General features: G+C 39.0%; 1 protein-coding gene across 2 annotated transcripts in view; it reads left to right on the top strand.

Annotated features, from left to right (window-relative positions):
* dagla (diacylglycerol lipase, alpha) overlaps nucleotides 1-17,820 on the top strand; it is a 40,788-nt gene extending 22,968 nt beyond the window's left edge. Inside the window, exons 7-21 of one of the 2 annotated variants that reach the window (XM_044100166.1) lie at nucleotides 391-525; nucleotides 633-710; nucleotides 874-998; nucleotides 1,335-1,485; nucleotides 5,452-5,535; nucleotides 6,207-6,284; nucleotides 6,494-6,574; nucleotides 6,855-6,997; nucleotides 8,719-8,787; nucleotides 8,865-8,937; nucleotides 9,104-9,312; nucleotides 10,183-10,309; nucleotides 13,421-13,584; nucleotides 13,765-13,782; nucleotides 14,421-17,820. In XM_044100166.1, coding sequence (XP_043956101.1) covers nucleotides 391-525; nucleotides 633-710; nucleotides 874-998; nucleotides 1,335-1,485; nucleotides 5,452-5,535; nucleotides 6,207-6,284; nucleotides 6,494-6,574; nucleotides 6,855-6,997; nucleotides 8,719-8,787; nucleotides 8,865-8,937; nucleotides 9,104-9,312; nucleotides 10,183-10,309; nucleotides 13,421-13,584; nucleotides 13,765-13,782; nucleotides 14,421-15,513 — 2,628 coding nt within the window. In that variant the 3' untranslated portion in view covers nucleotides 15,514-17,820. The remainder of the gene's footprint in view (nucleotides 1-390; nucleotides 526-632; nucleotides 711-873; nucleotides 999-1,334; nucleotides 1,486-5,451; nucleotides 5,536-6,206; nucleotides 6,285-6,493; nucleotides 6,575-6,854; nucleotides 6,998-8,718; nucleotides 8,788-8,864; nucleotides 8,938-9,103; nucleotides 9,313-10,182; nucleotides 10,310-13,420; nucleotides 13,585-13,764; nucleotides 13,783-14,420) is intronic. The other variant, XM_044100175.1, reaches the window with a different exon arrangement.
* The last annotated feature ends 1,093 nt before the right edge of the window (nucleotides 17,821-18,913 follow it).

Here is an 18,913-nt window from a genome sequence, read left to right as displayed (position 1 = left end):
ATAAAGGAAACAGGAAATTGCAACATTATTGTTGAATATGATAGTATTGATCGTAATCTAATTTAATTCTCCTCACTTTTTTTCTGTTCCATCTTTGTTACTCTTCTTAAGAGTTTGCATCTTGGTCACCAAAATCTATTTAAATTGTGGGCTTTTAAGGCCCCTTCAGCTAGTCAAATCTATTATTTGTATAGAAAGTTTTGAAGTATGGCCTCAAAAATACTACAGCCTACTTAATATTGCAACAATCCTTTCTAATTACAATATTGCACTCATTGATGCTACTGTGATCAAAGTATTATGCTGCTTCAGTACTGATTTTTATTATTATTTTTAAACGTTTTATTTGTATTGTCCCCTTATCTTGGTATCTGTTGCTTTCATGACCAGGATGCATATTCAGAAGTGGCCGGCCTTTTTGCAGAATTCTTCAGAGACCTGGACATTGTGCCCAGTGATATTATTGCCGGACTGGTTCTTCTCCGCCAGACACAGAGGGCAAAAAGATCCAATGTCCTGGGCCAGGTATCACACTTCCTGATTTCCATTATTGTTTTATTTTATTTTTTTATGGAACTAAGTAAATAAATCCAAATTTAAATGTAACTTTTGCTTTTCTTTTTGGTGTACAGGCCAACAATGACATAATAGCATTCTTGTCAGGGATACCAGTTACTCGTAGTACTAGGTATCTGGACCTCAAGAACTCTGTGAGTTTCTTTTCCTGATTTTTGCTCATGTTCTGGTCTTGTTACATTTGCAAGTAGAAATGCTTACAAAGATAACAATTCTACTTGATGTAATTGATGGATATGTGCTGTTTCTCCTGTTGCACTCACTCTGATGCAAATTTTGTGCATTTGCTCCTCCTAGGTGGAGATGCACATGTACAAGGAGGTGTGTTATTATATGCTCTTTGCCCTGGCTGCATACGGTTGGCCCATGTACCTGATGAGGAAGCCTGGCTGTGGGCTGTGCCGCCTCGCCAGCTCCTGTCCGTAAGTACTCAAACACACACCCACACATTTATATCTATTTGGTTTCTGTGTCTCTTGAGCCTCTTCAGCCCAGATCAAATTTCGCATGCGTCAACACTTGCCAAGTGGTAATCCACCGAGACAATACCACTCCAGTTAGACCCACTCACTGACCCAAGCAGTGTTGAATTTATCACATGCTCGTACCCAGATTTCCTGCGCTGGGATGCTAATTATATCCCTGTTATCTTACTTGCTGTTGCTGCATTTCTATTCTGTCCACTTCATCTGCAGTTTGCTGAACAATCTAACACCGGTCTGTTTGGTCCCCCCTGTTACCGTTCTCTTTGTGTCCAGCTGCACATCGGTGTCTGGCTCACGGTTGTCTCAGTCCGTCACAGTGGAGGAGGACAACTGTTGCGGTTGCAATGTCCTTGCCATACGGAGACATTTCCTTGATAGGGATCTCAAGCAGGTTCACATTGTCTACACATCCTGCCACGATGCTGTGAGTAATTCAGCAACTAGACCATAAGTAGCCAGAAGTGTTGTAAGATTTATTTCCTTGTCTGAATGAGGGATGGATGCTGTACAGGGGTTCCACAATATCAGCCAAATGTTTAATTTAAAATGCCTTGCAGGACGAAATTGTGGTGTCACCCCTGTTTTTAAGTTAATATAGAGTGCCTTCCTTGCAACTCTGGTTATGTTACAGTCATAAATGTCACAGTATTTTAATGAGATTTTATGTAATGAGCCAAAACAAAATAACAGCAAACTGAAATGGAAGCAAAACTTCTCATTTCCTATTGCTCTGATACCTTCAAAGGCCTGAAACATTCAAGATCCCAAAGGTAACTCTGGAGAAGCTGCAGAGATCTTTAGCTCATGTGGCAGAATCAGTTGAACGCACAATTAGGAGGCAGCTTTCACATAGGAAATCCAACAAGCTGTGAAACTATGTGAAACTAGAGCCAAAAACAGGACAGAGGACTGCTGAGGAAGGTATAAGCAAATATGTTAATGAGGGCAATTGATGTTGAGAGATGTTTAGTGACTCATCGTCAGTTGGTACTCACTTATGCTACAATTTTGTATTGTAATATAAAGACACATCTAATTGATATAGCCTTTTAATGTCACCTTTTACACACAGATGGTCAGATATATTCATCCAAATAGCAGCTTCTTATAAAACAAACAACAAAAAAATAGTCCCAATATCTCTTTAATCGTGTGTTTTAGCTCCATACTGAGATATTACCTGCTTTTCCTGTGTCTTGGTGGACATGTATGGTTTTTTGTTTTTGATTTGAACCAGCCATCTGAGATCACGGAAAATAATTTCAAAGTTTGAGGCAGCGCTCGCACCTTGGCACAGCACAGCATAGTCCCCACTCTGCCAGTGAGCAATGCATACACAATGATAGATTTTAAAGCAGCGTGCTGTCGACCACTTCCTGTATGAGAAAAGCATTCATAAATCCGACATATAAGAGTGACAATGGGTAGGTCAATGTTAAAGAGAGCCAGAAAAATTCAGATTGCAATTTACAACCAACCATGTAGAAGACACAGCAAAAATGTGGAAGATGGTTCACTGGTTTAATGGGACTAATTGGAGACCAGGAAAGACTTTAGCCCAGAGTGGGAGTTCACTTACCTCCAAGACATTATCAAAAGCCATCACAATCATTCTGTTGCAGCCAAAGTTGGAATGGAATGCAATCGAGAATCTTGAGCTGGTGTGCAAAGACGAAAGGGCAAATATTTAATCTCTAGAGATGTGTAAGACTAGAAGGAACATGAGTTGGAACTTTAATTACAGAGAAAGTTGATTCTACAAGGTATTGACTCTTGGCGGCTAACTACAAATACACACCACACCTTTCAGATTCTTATTCCAATTAATTTTAAAAGCCATGTATCGTTTTTCTGTTTCACAATGTTAGTATGTTAAATAAAGTCCCAATGAAATACAATGGAATTTGTGGATGTCATGAGACAAAATGTAAAAAAATACATTAAATAAAATGAGGGGTGTGAATAGTTTTGCACATGGTAAAATACAAACGCATGCAACACTGTAAACAAGACACAGTCGTTGCCTAACAAATGTTATGCAAAACAGTGGGTCAGCATAATCGCTCCTTGGATTGAGGTGTGGGTTTTGTTCTTCGTTTGCATCTTGTCTTGATTACATTAGCTCGACTCTGTAATTGGTGAGATGCTGGAGGCTGCGTGAGAGCTGTGTAAGTCAAGGGTTGCAAAACTACAAATGCCCTCAGCATTTGAAGAAGCCCAGAGTTAAATGAATGTTGTTCTAAATTGTTAATGTGACGAGATAATTTATTCTTCATCCATACTCCATTTATCTAAATTGCCTGAATGCTGACGCCTCCTTTTGGAATAGGGGGACCAGCAGTTTTGCGTGAGTGCAGTAACTGGAGTCACTTCACAAGATGATGATGAATGTACCTTTGTCGTAAATTTGTCACAGCCCTGACAATTTTTAGAACATAATTAAAGTGGTCTCCAATAACTTTTAACTGTGAGCCAGTTGCCATAGTAAAATGCGGTCGTAATTAGAGCTTTATTTTTTTTTTTGTCTGCCATTTTTAATATTCTAGAATAGTCAATAAGACATGGAAATAGTTTCCTCATTGCATTGCAAATATATTTTTATACCAATACTAAAACTTGTTCTTGAGCCACTTATTTCCAGAGCCGAGTGCTTCTCAGTGAGGTTAACCAGCACTGTGTTTCCATTTATAAATTCACTGACTTAAGACAGTGCACTGTGCCAGGATGGAAAAGGCCTTGATGGCTAAGAAGAGAGTTGCGCCGGGGGTGCCGGTCTGCTTGCTGCTGGAACTATAACTCTTTTCAGACAGCCTGCTCGACACAGCGCTGTACCTTTATTCTCTTCTGTGGGAGACGTGTGAGGACAGAGCGAGGAGGAACTGATGTCCCTTTATGACAGTAACAGAGACGGTCAGAGAGCTGAACTCGATGCTGATGATTTTATTCTGGAACTCAATCTACAGTTTGAAAGCACTTGCTGTGACCGATTTATCCTGATCCCTTCATTATTCTGCCAGCAGCAGCAGCAGCATAATTAAGCCTTTGACATACCAAGCAAATGGTCAATTTTCTGTCAATGAGACTCCGATTTGTCTTTTGTGGTAAGGTTGTTTTCCTCTGCACTCAGTGTGTACACTTAAAAAGAGAAGAAAAAAAAACACTGAAAGAATATATATATACAGTTGAAAAGCTTCAAGAGCTGCTTTATATCCTTTAAAGGGGGATTCTAGGTTGTAATATGTTTCATTTATTAAATTTAGAATGATGGGACTTAGCAGAAATTCCGACAAGATCTTCTTTTGACATTTAAACATGTGCTGTAGCGCTTCCATCATACAAATTATATCTGTATATAATTTTCTGCTTTTTCCCATCTGAGTCACATGCCAGCGGATTGTGCAGTCCTGCATATATTACCTTTTTTGTGATTAATTGTATTTCTCTTCTCCTCAAAGTTCACTTTCTAAAAGGCTAAACAAATATCATTACTTATTAATACAACAGGGACAGGTACAGTTTGTCCGCAACTTTCAGGCGACAGCTTTAGAGCTGCTTTCTGATTATGGATTATAAGTTAAAATTTTATGTCAAAACTCACAAATGCAAACTTAAGCAAGGAGAACGTTCATCAGAGAAACAACCAAGAAGCTTCTCTGATGAAGCCTCTGGGGAGCTGTAGTAAGCTGTAGCTCAGGTGGGAGACAAGACAACTATTACTGATGCACTTCACAAATCTGGGCTCAGTTGGAGAGTTGAAGATGGAATACCAAAGGAATCCACTTCCTGCAGTTTGTCACAATCCAGGTAGGAGACAAGGAAACTCTGTGGAGCAGGTGCTCTGGTTCAAGGTGACTAGAAGTGAAAACCCACCTTGTCGAATCTGCTTCACAGTGGTGGTAGCATCACGCTTCAAAGGTGCTTTTATTAGGGAGTTAGCCAGAGTTGGCGATGAAAATGTATAAAACTAAATAAATAAGCCAGTCACAGACTAGTTTGATCCTAGCTATAGATTAATACAGTTAAGTTCAGTTTATTATGCCAGTTGGTGAAAGGGTTACCATTTAACCTCAACCATCACTGACTACCGGCAATTCCTCCTTCTGACCAGGTGTGTAGCAACAGTGGACATTTGATCACATTGAGTCGATAATCTTTCATACTGAGCATGAATTTACTTTGTGTTGGTGTTAAAACCCCCCCGATAAAATACATCATACAGTAGAAGTTTGGGCAGTCGTAATTCATTTTGATTACATTGAGTTCTTTCTGCACACACTCAGGCCCTAGTGCCACTGCTCGGTGATATTTTCAGTTGTGTGGTGACATGGGAATGCCTGCTAATTTTCCTAACTAGAACCTGCATTTACCACTTATTGTGTTGTTTTAACAGGTTTACGAGACTCCGTTCTTTGTGGCGGTGGATCATGCGAAGAAGAAAGTTGTCATCAGTATCAGAGGAACCCTTTCGCCAAAGGTGATTTTCCTTTTTTTCCTCCATTATTCATCATCATAAAGATATAGATTTTTCTTATAATGTTAGATGCTTCCACCCTTCTTAGCACCTCTAAGCTCTAACACCTTCAACAACAGGTGAAATTTTCATATTTCACTGCAACGCTCTCAAACTCCCACACCCATCACGTAAAGAATGAGAGCGTGACTGTCCACTCTTAGAGAAATGTCCTACATGATCTTATTTAAGCTTGTTGGAAGATTGCTCTGATGTTTTAAATCAGAACTGAATAGGAACTAAGAAATTTAGAATGGATTTATTGTGTTACAAAGATAAAATGCTTATAGGCAGAAAACGTATGATCAACTTGGCCAAAGGTATACAGCATGAAGTAAAAACACAATGTCCTACCATTAATTAAAGAATATTAAGGGTTTCAATAACATAAAGTTAAATGACAAGCTATATGAGCCAACACTGTTGTTTTGATTTGTTAAAGAAGTGCTGCAAACAAACTGGGGATGAAGAACTTAACTTGTACATTTAAAACATTTTCTACACCCTCTGCTCATTTATGTGAGGGGATTTTCTTTGCAACTTCTTTTGTTCCATGCTTTTTATTGCCTTTGCCGTTGATTTAAATTTTTTTTTTTTCGCTTTTCTTTTCACTTCGTTTCTCTTGTGTGAATCAGGACGCCTTGACTGATCTGACAGGAGACTCTGAGCGTTTGCCTGTGGAGGGGCAGCATGGGACCTGGCTTGGTCACAAGGTGAGAGACAGAACAACTCCAAGGCAATTCAGACTCCCCTTGCTTTTTTCCTCCTCTGTTTTCCGGTGGGGTGGGGAGGGGTTATATTAAATGTTAACTGCACAGTAATTGGTTTGGATATTGAGAAAAGAGATGAATGACTTCCTTTTCATTTTTCGCTATCTTTTTACTGCCCTCTATCTATTGAATCCTTTTCTATTTCTCTCCAGGGAATGGTTTACTCAGCAGAATACATTAAGAAGAAATTGGAGCAGGAAATGATCTTGTCACAAGCTTTTGGAAGAGACTTGGTGCGTGACTCAGTATACAGTGTAGAATATGACTGGTGCAATAGGGATTCTCAGTATACAGTGTAGAATATGACTGGTGCAATAGGGATTCTGTTTAGATTGTGTGCTCACATTAACTGCTGTACCTTATTCAAAGCTTTACTAAATGTGTAAAATTACCATAAAGTGAGTCTTTGTGCTAAGAAGATATCATGCCAACAGCTAAAGACGCTTGTTGTGAGAGCGACTCTTTGTTGTGCTGATAGTGCTATAGTGAGTGTAATGACTCTGTCTCCCACAGAGTAAGGGCACCATGCATTATGGGCTGGTGATAGTCGGCCACTCTCTTGGTGCAGGCACTGCTGCTATTCTCTCCTTCCTGCTCAGACCTCAGTATCCCACACTCCACTGCTACTCTTATTCTCCACCTGGTGGCCTTCTAAGGTAACTCAGCCTGTTTCGTTTTATCAACGTGAGCCCCCGTTCTGTTGGAATAATCATTAAATGCTTAGATGAGGTAAAATTGTTATGTTTATGTTTTGAAATGGAGTGGGTTTTTTTTTAAGGAATCATTTGCCTATCACTACTGCACAGTAAACACCTCCTTTTAATTAAGTTGCTTGTTGCATCTTAATTCTAAATCTCTGAAATGTCCTCTATCAGAATCAGTCTAGATTAATGTACCGAAACTATGAAATATTGTAATAATTGTTTAAATATCTGTGCAGAATTTCAATGCAAATTCATTTTATATATTTAAGAATACATTCAAAATTAATAAACTTATTTATCTGTTGTATTTGTTTGATGGTTTGTTTAAATAATCACATGTAAAATGCATGTGAAACACTTCTGGCAACTGTAAAACCTCTGTAGGCTTCATGATTGTTTCCTATTTTTACTTAGAAATCTTAACAATGCGAGTAGAGATAATTATCTCTATTATATTTATGTTCTATTTAAAGCTGTCAAAAATAGTTGACGGCTTTGGAAAGAACCACCAGAGAATTGAGACCAACAGCCAAAACATGTTAACATCCTAGAAGAGCATTTAATGTTACATTGGAGCTTATTAGATAAAGAGTCTACGGGCCTACGTGTCAGTTCTGTGGTAATGAAATGGACTGAGAACACGTTATGCAGTTAGATGAGTTCACTTTCAGTCTGGCTGCTGTGAAAATGGATTTTGGGGTTTTGCATGCCACAAATATGCAACGTTATCCATGCTTTTATCAATGAAAGTTGCTTAGTCCAGAATCACATTACCCTCATTGCACTGCACTGCGTCTTGCACAGTCAACTTAGCGTTGTTCAGTAGAGCTAGAATAAAGACTTCAAATGCTTTAAATTATAAATTGTATCTCTCCAGTGCTATGGGGGTAATAAAAGTAACATATGACGAAGCTCATTTTTGCACCATGTAGAACAATGTGATGTTAGACTGTGAAACTAAACGAGATTGAAAAGCTATTTGCCCCCAAGATTTGTTCTGTTTTTCTTTATTTTTTACAATTTTACACATTTCAGATCATGCTTACGTAATCATGATCTAAAATTAAAATAAAAGTAAATACATAATGCATTTTTCAATTATGATTGTTTTTATTAGGGGTTGGGGAGAGCTCATGGATCAGTAGTGTGATGACAGTTCTCAAAAAAAAAATCCAAAGTTGGAGTGTTTAGCCATCAGTCTGTGACACCGATCTAAGACCACTGGGGTTATGCAGCAGGACAGGGATCCTGTTGCATATGAGCATGAAGCTATTTATATTGCACCTATGAATAGTTTTAAACAAAATGACTGGAATCTTTTGGAAGAAAAATTTCAATGTTGCTAAATTATAAAGTAACAAAAAAGTAAAATTAGAAGAAATGCATTTGTGGGGCAAGTACCTTTTCACAGAGGTTTGTTCCTTTTAAGGAAGGAAATTATGTTGTTGATAATCAGAAATGCTGCAGTTTCAGTGTGTTTCACATCAAATTCTGGATTAGTCTAAATTCATTAAAGTTGTATTGTAAAAACTCAGATAATCCATGTGTGCATGAATTTATTAAAGTGCAGCTGTTTGCAGAAGTAGGAAGTTGTTCTTTTGGCTCTGGCCCTTCTCACTCTTCACACAAGTCGTTTACGTTATTCAAGTTCTCATGTTGTCTTGTTTGCCCAGTGAGGATGCCATGGAGTACTCCAAAGAGTTTGTTACATCTGTGGTATTAGGAAAAGACCTCGTACCAAGGTATTTCTACTAATGAATCAAATATATTGTGATTCAGTTCCAGCAGTATTACCGTTAAACCCTCTTGTCTTTCATAGGCTCGGCCTGTCCCAGTTGGAGGGTTTTAGAAGACACCTTCTGGAGGTCTTACAGAAAAGTAACAAGCCAAAGGTAATTTCAGTTTTTGTAGTATAAAAGATAACTCTTACTTAACTTTGACATGTTTTTTTGTTGGCAATTAGTCCCACATAAATCCAGTTTTATCAACCAATTATATAACAAACTGCTTTATAAAGAAACAATGACTTGAAAAGTAATATCTGCATTTTTGTGACAGTGGAGGATCATTGTGGGAGGCACCAAATGCATCCCCAAATCAGAGCTTCCAGTAGAGGATGACGATCCTCCATCTCAGCCTGCAGCTCCCCCCAGCAGTCGCCTATGGCTACACCCCAGTGACCTGAGCATTGCCCTCTCAGCCTCCACTCCTCTCTACCCTCCTGGCAGGATCATCCATGTGGTGCACAACCATCCGCCAGAGTCATGGTCAGAAAACTATTCAAAAAGTTCTAAAAACAATGCAGTTCCAGTACATTTTGTGAAGATCTTGAAGATGTGCATTGGTGGACATGAGCCATGCTTTTTCTTAATGCCCTGTCTTTTGTAATCAAATCGTCAACTCACAAGTATGTTTGGACTGAAACATGAAGACATGCACCAGGTTTTGTAATATTTATTTGAAACTTGAGTGTTTAGCGTCCAAAACACATAAACGGTATCTAAATTCTAAACCTAAAAGTTTAGGATTTAGAAAGACCAGCTAAGGTCAAAGAGAAGACATGGGATATACATCAAGTCTCAGTTGTTTAATCCTCACTGCCAATGTTTGGGGCTCATGTCTTCTCTGTTGAAGAGAAAAAATGAATGCTCTGAATGTAGCCATATACAAGAAGTGAATTGAAACTGAGTGAAAAATCTGTCATCCTTTCAAGCTTGGAAAGCTTTTATGTCGCACAAAGGACAACTGGAGATTCTTCGAAGTAAAATAAAAGAAATTGCTGAAAACATTTTTCATTGTAGAAAATATCCTCAACATCTACTGTTACTTCAGACAAGCATTCTTTTATTCATTCTACTCATACTTTTGGACATTTATGTAAACGCTCCAAGTCTCCATTCAGAGCATATCTCATTCACGCCAAGATCATTTATTATGCAAATTGTAAGAACAGAGTAAGAAAAAATACCCAACAAGCTTCCTTTTAGAGTTTTATGATCCAATCTTCAACACATTCCTCTCTGAATAGTTTTTTTTCTATATATTTGCTAAATTTCACAAAAGCTGTCGTACTTGCCTTTCTTAGTATGTTGAGAAAATCGATGTGTGTTGTGAATTTGATGGATTTCTGCCTCTAGTTGTGGACAGGAGGAGCCGACATACTCGGCGCTGTGGGGAGACAACAAGGGGTTCAACGAGGTCATCATATCGCCGGCCATGCTGAACGAGCACATGCCCCACATGGTTATGAAGGGCCTGAACAAGGTCTGTTTCATCCTTTGCATGTTTACATTTCTCTCTAAGGGTGTTTTTCAAATTGTCCTTCCAGTTTTGCTCTTGACTTCCAGTGCTGGGTAATTAAATTGAAGGTGAACATGTATTCGATGCTTCTAACAAAAAGGATAATGTGTCATTTTACAACTCTGGTTATTCCCATTCATAGCAAAAAAACCCTCCCAAAAAAACCAGACTGTCGTATACAGCAGAAGGTAGAAAATATCTACCATGTTCTTAAAGCACTGAACAAGATTGATCATCCTTTTAATTCCATTAAGATTATCTGGTTGCTTTCTAATTTAACTGTATCTTATGTTTTTTAGTATTGTGCATAGAAAGTAAATTCTTTAAAATAAATGTTAAATTGATAGATGGTAGCCATTTTGCTTTTCTGTTGTTTTAGTCCATGCATTTTTTTTTAAATCCAGTTATGCAGAAACAGCAGAAAGTTTATAAGTTTATTTGTGCATGTTAATCCCTAACCCACAACTTCACCTTTTTGTCTTTTTTTTTCTCTTTGTCGGTCCTCAAAGCATGGGAACTGTTCTGTCACAGTTGGTTCGTGGTCTTCTCTGGTTCTTCTAGGATGTTGAACATCTGTTTTGATAACAAGCTGTCAATGTGTATGTCTGCATGTGAAGGATCCAACTATGGGGTTTGCGCTTTTTGTGGCTGGAGACTTTATATCCCTGTCTGTGTATGGGTGTTGTTAGTTTGATTTCGAATGTGTGCATTTGGCTTTTGTTTCCAGTTTTTGGTGTGATATGTCTGGTGTTTCAACAGGTACTGGAACCATTTTGTCCCCCTCCAGAGCAGAAAAATTTGGAACTGGAAGAACTGGAAGTCAATCAGTCATCCTGCGACACCAGTTTGTTTATAACCCCAGAAAGAGAGCTAAACCCCAGACCTCTTCCATCTGATACTTCCTCCATCGCCCACAATCACCTGTGTGGCACTGAATCCCACACAGAAAGCGAAGCTGTCTCCATCCATCCCACCGGCCACACTTCTCTCTCTTTTCCAGATGCCGAGTCTGTTTCTCCACCTCCTCCTTTGTCAGGGTGCACCTCTTCTTCCCAGCCATGCTTGATGTCTGTCGTTTCACTTTCTAACATCTCCTCACACCCTCACACAGGAGCTCTTCCAGATGAAAATGATTCATGCCTACCAGCAAAAACCAAGTCTGTGCCATGCATCCATTTCTCTGATGAAGATGTGATGCCTACCCCTCTTTTAGGAGGGCAGTCTCTTGAGTCAAACTCTACTCATACTGAAAATGATCCGCTCGTGGTAGCATCATAGAGCTCCTTGCAAATTCCATTGGTTTGCAATTTTACTGTAAGATAAGGGAATCTTACAGGTTCCCTTATCCGAATTTTCTAACACTCAGTATTAAAGCTATTTGTCAGTTCAAAAGCCAATTTAAGCACTTAATTTAATTGTTGCTTATTTGCGATGTGATGAAAAGGCCAGATAGCTTTGTGACTGTTTTGGTGTTGGCTTTTAGGGCAACTTTAGAAAAGCGGAATGACTTTTTTAAAAGAGACCTTCCCTTTTCTCCCACTGTAAAAGCAACAAAAGACCTCTCACTAGAGGAACCCCAGTGGTAGTAAAGTTGAGACTAACTTATTTTAAAGACATTTTTATCTATGTACTATCTTTTCTGGTGATGTTTTTTAAAAAAAAATAACTTTTGATTCTTTTCCAGCCTTTTGTCTGCCACTGTACATTCAGTCAAGAGCCTTGGTGCTAAATTTGTGACGCTTGTTCCACAACCTAACAAGTTTTCATTGTGTTCAGAGTTTCCATGGTAATGTAATTTCTTCCTCATTAACTGCTCTTTTTATCCTCCGCGCTTGGTTAGGTTTTTCAGTAAGTGCAGCGCTTCTTTCTGGATAATTATTCCCTCATTTAATTTTTTAAAAATATTCAAGTTTTATTCACAGAGAAAGGTGGAAAAACAAACTGATCAGCTTTTTTGCTCATTTCCCACAAAGCCTGCAAGTTTCTTTAAAAAAAAATACTAACTTACTTGGACTTGGTATAAACTCAGTGTTTAGACTTGCATATTTAAATACTGAAAGGTGCAAAAATTCTTCAAATGTTGTCAGTGTCATTTTAGAATATGAACCACTCAAACGTGCAACGTCTGGGACTGCAGTACAGCCTCATCATTCATGCGTAATTTCTGCCATCTTTTGTCTCATTCTGCATTCAGTTACAAGTGATGCAATAGTTGTTGTTGGTCATGGATATTTGCAGTAGTTTATCCCTTGCATCAATAATACTTTATTATTGATGGTCTGAAATTATAGGGCTTGCACGTCGCCAAATAACATGTTGTTTTAATGCTCCCTTCCGTTCTACATAACCAAGTGACTTATTTTAATAGCATTATAACTTACTAAATGGTATCTGTTGTATTTTATCTCTGTCGCATGTAATTTTAACATTTCATTTTTCTGTGTGTATGTTTTTTTTAATGTATTAATTCATTAAAGTTTACTAAACATTTGTAATCTTGGTGTTTGCGCTGTTACTACTTTGTGGGAAAAAGGGATTTTATTTATTTATTTTTTAAGCACACAAAGTTGAAATATGTTTTGTTATTGTATCACAGGAGTAATGTGGACCTTGAACAGTTCTCCCTGGTTAATGTCATTTTGAGCAGGTTGTAAACTATCTTTTAGATATTCCTCCCCCATTTCCTACTTTTTTTTTGTTGTTTTTTTTTTTTTAAATCAGATATAAACATGTCTGGTCTTGTGTAATTTTAGGGACATTCGTTGAAAGCATTTTTTTTTTACCTGAGGGTAATCTAAAGGCTGTTTAAATGCATTTTAGGTTTTTTATGAGTGAGATGTCTGCTTGTAATTTTCTTTAAAAATACTTAAACAAAAGAAGTAATTTGATGAATATGCCAGTTTTTTTGTGGTTGTTTTCAGAACGTTTCTTGTCATTTCAAGTGATAAACTATTTTATCTTCATCTGTTTTCACTTGCTTGGCCACTTTTTCACCTTCTCCATTGCACATCCCCCAAAAACCAGTCGCCATTTATCTCTGAAGTGCGCGTGTGTGTGCCTCTGTGCTAATAACAGGTTCTGGAGAACTACAATAAAGGAAAAACGGCTTTGTTGTCGGCAGCCAAGATTATGGTGAGCCCCACAGAAGTAGATCTGAACCCTGAGACTTTGTTCGTGGATGCAGCTTCTCAGGAGCCGACACCCACAGCAGCCCACCATCGCAGAAACAGCAGCGTTCGGTTAGTATGCCGGGCACTGATTTAAGTGCGCTTGAGCCTCGAAGAACATGTGAAGCTAAACTTCATCCTTAGCCTGTAGCTTTAGTTTAACCATGTGGTGCTCAGAGACATACTACTGATACTAACTACTACTTTGTTTTCTCAAATTATTGTCTGTCTGTTTAAAAAAAAAAAAAAAAGAGAAAAACCTTTGTTACGGTAAGCAAGGCATGCTAGTACTAACTCTGCACAATATGATCTCCTCTCTTGCACGCCTGCACGCTGTCTATCCACAGACCAATTGTAACATGGTAGTATTCGATTTCCACCTCGCCCTCTCTGGTTCAGTCCTTGTCCTAAGTCAGTGTGATTTGCCGATAGTAGTAATGTTTGAAATCTGATTTTACCCTTTGGATATGATGCTAATCCAAGAGCATACATGCACTACTAGCACACGCTCCATGGGTGCCTCTCATTATGCAAACTTTTATCCTTGTTTCAGATACTCCATGTAAGGAGGTTTAAAAGAAATGACAAGATATGAAACATCCTTTCTTTGAGTTGTTTTGTCATAAAAATAATATCCTCTTCATGGACACAAGGAAGCATGAGCAAAAATGATCAGCACCCCTGGTCCCTTGTCTGTGTGTTTTCTTCCATCGACCTAATATATTGCCTCTGGCACATAGTTTAGAGAATGTAGATATAGTTTCAATACTAACACCTGTTTCCCTTCCTTCTTTAACCCGCCAAAAGTTGGTTTGACCCACTTTTATTGTCTATCCTGTGTTCTGGGTCCCCCACTCTCCTCTTGTCCTTGTCATCCCTCTCCTGCCCTCTCTTTTCCTGTCCTCCAGTTCGTGTGCCCAGTCTGAGATATCTCTGGATGGTTTCTCTGAGTGCCCTCCTCCCCCAGTTCCTGTAGTGTTGCGTGGAGCACGCGAGCGCCTTGCGGTGGAGCTGAGGGACCGTAAGGCACCACTGGCCGTCATGGAGAGTCTCTCAGATGCAGAGTCTCTTTACAGCCTGGATTCTCGGCGCTCATCAGCGGCCTTCAGGGGCTCGCCGATGTTGGGTAGCCTTCCTTTCCCGTTGGATGCCCCAATACCAGAGGAGAACCCATCTCTCAGCTCTCGTACTGAATTGTTGGCTGCAGATTGCCTCTGCCCGGCAACACCAGAGCACCTAGGTGAGGTTGGACCCTTCTTTACCCAACACGAATCCAGATCCACTCCAGAGTATCCTATGAGGCTGTCTCCTGCCACACCACGCTTCAGTGGACCTCATTCCCCAGCTCTTTTAAATCAGTGTGTTCAGCCTTTCAAACATGAGTCTAATGCAGCCCCAACAATGGTTAGTGATGTGGATCAGATGCCTGGTGTCTACAGCCCAGGGAGCACTCCAAATACTCCACTAAGCCCACAGATTGACTCTAGACTAATGGATAGCAACAAAGAGGACTTGGAGCTGGAAATGACACAGAAAATGTTGGGTGAAGAAACCAGTCTATCCCTTTCTACTGCTCCACCCCAGCTAACAAATGGGAACCCCAGTCAGGCTGTGCTAGAGTTCGCACAGTACTTAGACTCTCTCTTCAGACTGGACGGCAGCAGCTCACCGCCTCTGGACCTGTCTGACGGGGAGTCAGAGTCGGGTAGGGGTTCTTTTGGGCAGGGTGAATGTCTTGGAGATGGACAGCACCTGGATGATGCACAGCTGCTGGCCAGAGCAACACTCGAGCCTAACCTTGTTCCCAAGCCTCCACGCACTTTTGCTGGATCTGCTGATCCCTCTTCAGGCATATCATTGTCCCCATCCTTTCCTCTCTCATCCTCTGAGGAGCTCAACGATCTTTCGCCAAGCGAGGGTGCCCCGCCAACCATTCACTCCCTACGAACGTCCAGCCCATGCCACTGTCCTGAAGAGAATACACTATCATCAATGGTTTAATATGCTCTGAAGGCTCTGTTGTGCTTTAAGTCGAGAGGTCTGGTGATTCAAACTTTCAAACATATCACAACACACGCATGGAGTGGAATGCAATCACTCATCAGCGATCCAGTGACAGAACTTAAGGGACCAACAGGTACACCATATCCATTCTTCAGGTGTCCCCTTTGTACTCAGGGGACATTTTCACAGTATTGCAATGACAAAAAAGAAGATACCTCTCTCTGCATGCCAGGGAGCTGTGCTGCTTCACAACTGTAGCTTCACAATGCCAATCCAGAACAATATCGTCTGACCCACATGAGAACATTTTTGCATTTCATTCAGTCCCTGATTTAGCAAATGCAAAGGGAGAATCGTTAACTGAGCAGGAAATCTGAAACTAATGCTGTAGAAACGGTTAGCAAAGGCACATCATCTGGGTTGGTGTACCGGGCCTCTTCCTGCATCTTCAGCAGTTCTGAAAGCTTGTACAGCTTTTGTTTTGTTTTATCTTTTTTTTTTTAAATCCAGAATGTGAAGATGGGACATATTTGTTTATAAACAGAAGTGAAAAAACAATAAGAAACGTTCCTCAGGTCTACAAAGAACTGACTTGGAGAAAGAGAGTGTGTTATGTAGGTGAGAATACATGTGTCTTAAACATAAAGTGATTGTGACAAAGTTATTACAGATGCCTATGGATGTTTTTAGAGTCTTTTGGTTACACTTTATAATGCATGACAACTTTTTTTTATTAAGTTATTCCGATGGAGAACTTGTCACTAAGCCACTTAGATTGACATTTTGTTACTCTTGCACACATATTGCTCAGTTTACCCCTTTTGCCAAAAAAGAAAGGATAACAAATTGTCTTGCCAAATAAATGTAATTATGAGATGTAATTTTCTATATGTTTAAGGATACTGCTTTATTTAAACACAGGCTCAGTTCTATATTTCATTTCAAGTTCTATCAGTTCCCATCTAGACTGTTACACAACAACATGTAGACAATGTCATCCTGACATTAAAACGCTGCCATACCTTTCATGTAAAAAAACAAGACCGCTGCACGTTGGGTTCGAACTAATAACAAATTGTCTTAAAATGGTTGTATGATTTTCTTTAAGAATCTCTTAGCAATGTGCCCAGGTCAGAGTTTGCATGCTTTATGCATTTAAAGTAGCATGGCTTGTATAGAACAAGTCTTGTCATCAAGTCACAGTAAACACGCTCTGAACGTGTCCAGAAATAATCACCGTCATTAACGCAAGTTTACGAGAGGTTAATTAGAAGTAAAAATGTATCAGGACGTCATTTTGTTTTCCTTTTCTGAAAGTGCGTTCAGTTTTAGAGGTCAAAGTGTTTACTTCCCTTTAATCCGGTTCATCATCCTTGTAGTTGGACTGAATTCATGAAGGACATCAAGTTGTCTATATCACTTTGGGTGTGACAAGTTGCTCATGTTTTGCATTCTTTAGTACAGTAATTGTTTTCACATTTAACGCTATATTTAATGGTTTTATTATCCTGCAACAGATTAGTTTCGATGTCAGTGTTTTATCTCAGTTTTTAGGGAAGCTCTTCCTAAATGCAAGACGTTATCTATAATTAAACCTTTGTTCCCCTGTTTGTCAGTGGCATGTAAACATTTTGCCATGGCTCGTGCACAATGTTTTTTTATTATTATTTATTTTATTTTTTTTAGTTTTCACTAATTCTTCAAAGTGATGAGGCATGCTACAGACCGACATTTGGTGCCATGCCACAACCAAGTCCGAGTCTCACTGGCTATCTGCACAGCTTCTTTAATGATGTCTGCTGTGATCGCTCGCAGCAGACTGGTCAAGCCAGGTTAAAATCAGGCATTACCTACACACCATTATGACAGTCCTGATAGACACACTACTGTTGGACCAGACGGTTCCTTCTAGCAGCAGCTTTGTTTGCAGTTGTTCATACACTAAACTCTGCAAAAAGAAAGTACCATTTTTCCATTGTGATGTGTACAGCACTGTCTTTTATGTGTACTTATTTATGCAGATGTCTGTAAGATGAAATCCAATAGAGTCATGTAGAGAACAACTATATAACAATAAGACTACCAGAAAAGATCAGTACTGACATGTAGGAGAAAAAGAAGCTATTTATTCAGACTATTGGCAGATACAAATTCGTCTATATTGAAAAAGAAATAATTCAACTATGTCTTGTCCATGTTTACCTGGTTTGCATCCCTTCCTTTCCTGCCCCACGATGAGAATGTATTTAATCCCTTTCCCTCACTGCCCTGCCTGTAATGGAATAAACTACAAACTATGAGAGAAAAACCACAAGTTTCTGTCATAACTATTTTACAACAGGTGCATCTCAGAAATTCAAAATGTCATAAAACAATTATATTCTAAACTAAAATATTACATGAAACCAATTAAAAAATAGATGGGCTGTTACAAAGTATCCTCATGCACTGTACAAAATATTAGGACACCTTTTGCAAGAATTAATACTGGAATAAATACATTTTTACAATGATATTCTACTTTTTGGGATGCACTTGTACATGTTGCTCGTGCATCATTTTTAGTGCGTTACTGACTGCAACTTACTTCCCTCACAGGGTTAAGATATTGGCGAACTGAATCTTATTTATCATTTAGTTTACTGAATGTAAACTAAGAGATGAAAAATGTGCTGAAATGCAGAGGCACATGTAAACGTGTGAGTTTTGATACCCAGTACTCTGTACCTTTGTACGAGGAGACGATTTGTCCCTAAAATAGCTTGTGTTTTGGTTGATGTAAAGAATGTGTCAGTGGTTTTCGAGATGCTGAGTGCAGATATATTTTGAGTGAAGTACAACACGAGTTGCTGGAGCTTTTTATAAGTTAGTGTGTAGGTGCAGCATATTATTATTGTATGCTATAACTGATACAAGCTAAAATACCGCAGAACATTAGTGAGAAACCTGGCATGGATGAAAGGATTTCTTTTATATGAAGCCAGTGATTATGCATCACAAAAGTAGAATCCTTATGATTCTTGACCTTCTAATGACATGAACAGTCTCGTCTTTTTTAATCCTCATTCGGTGTTACATACTCTGCTGCATTACTGACAAAGGGTGTCTGTGAAATTTATGCCCACTGCCCCAAGCTGACTTGTAGCAGCACAGTCAAAGCTCTGTCTTCACTCAGTGCTACAGCAAAAATGCACAAAAAATCCCCAGCATTTTTCTGTGCATATTTTAATCTCGGACGATTCTCTAACGTTTGGTCATTGCTGATTCCATTTATTTTAAGGTGTGTATACTGCATTAATGCCATCTTATAGATCTCTTTGGTTTTTGCTGGGGGATTTTTTTTTGTCACACTAATGTTTTAAATCATCAAACTAAATGTACTAAGTGACAAGTATAA

Source organism: Gambusia affinis, linkage group LG02 (assembly GCF_019740435.1).
Source record: "Gambusia affinis linkage group LG02, SWU_Gaff_1.0, whole genome shotgun sequence".
Taxonomy (NCBI): domain Eukaryota; kingdom Metazoa; phylum Chordata; class Actinopteri; order Cyprinodontiformes; family Poeciliidae; genus Gambusia; species Gambusia affinis.
The sequence above is the reverse complement of the archived record's forward strand: the minus strand, read 5'-3'. Positions and strand labels throughout refer to the sequence as shown.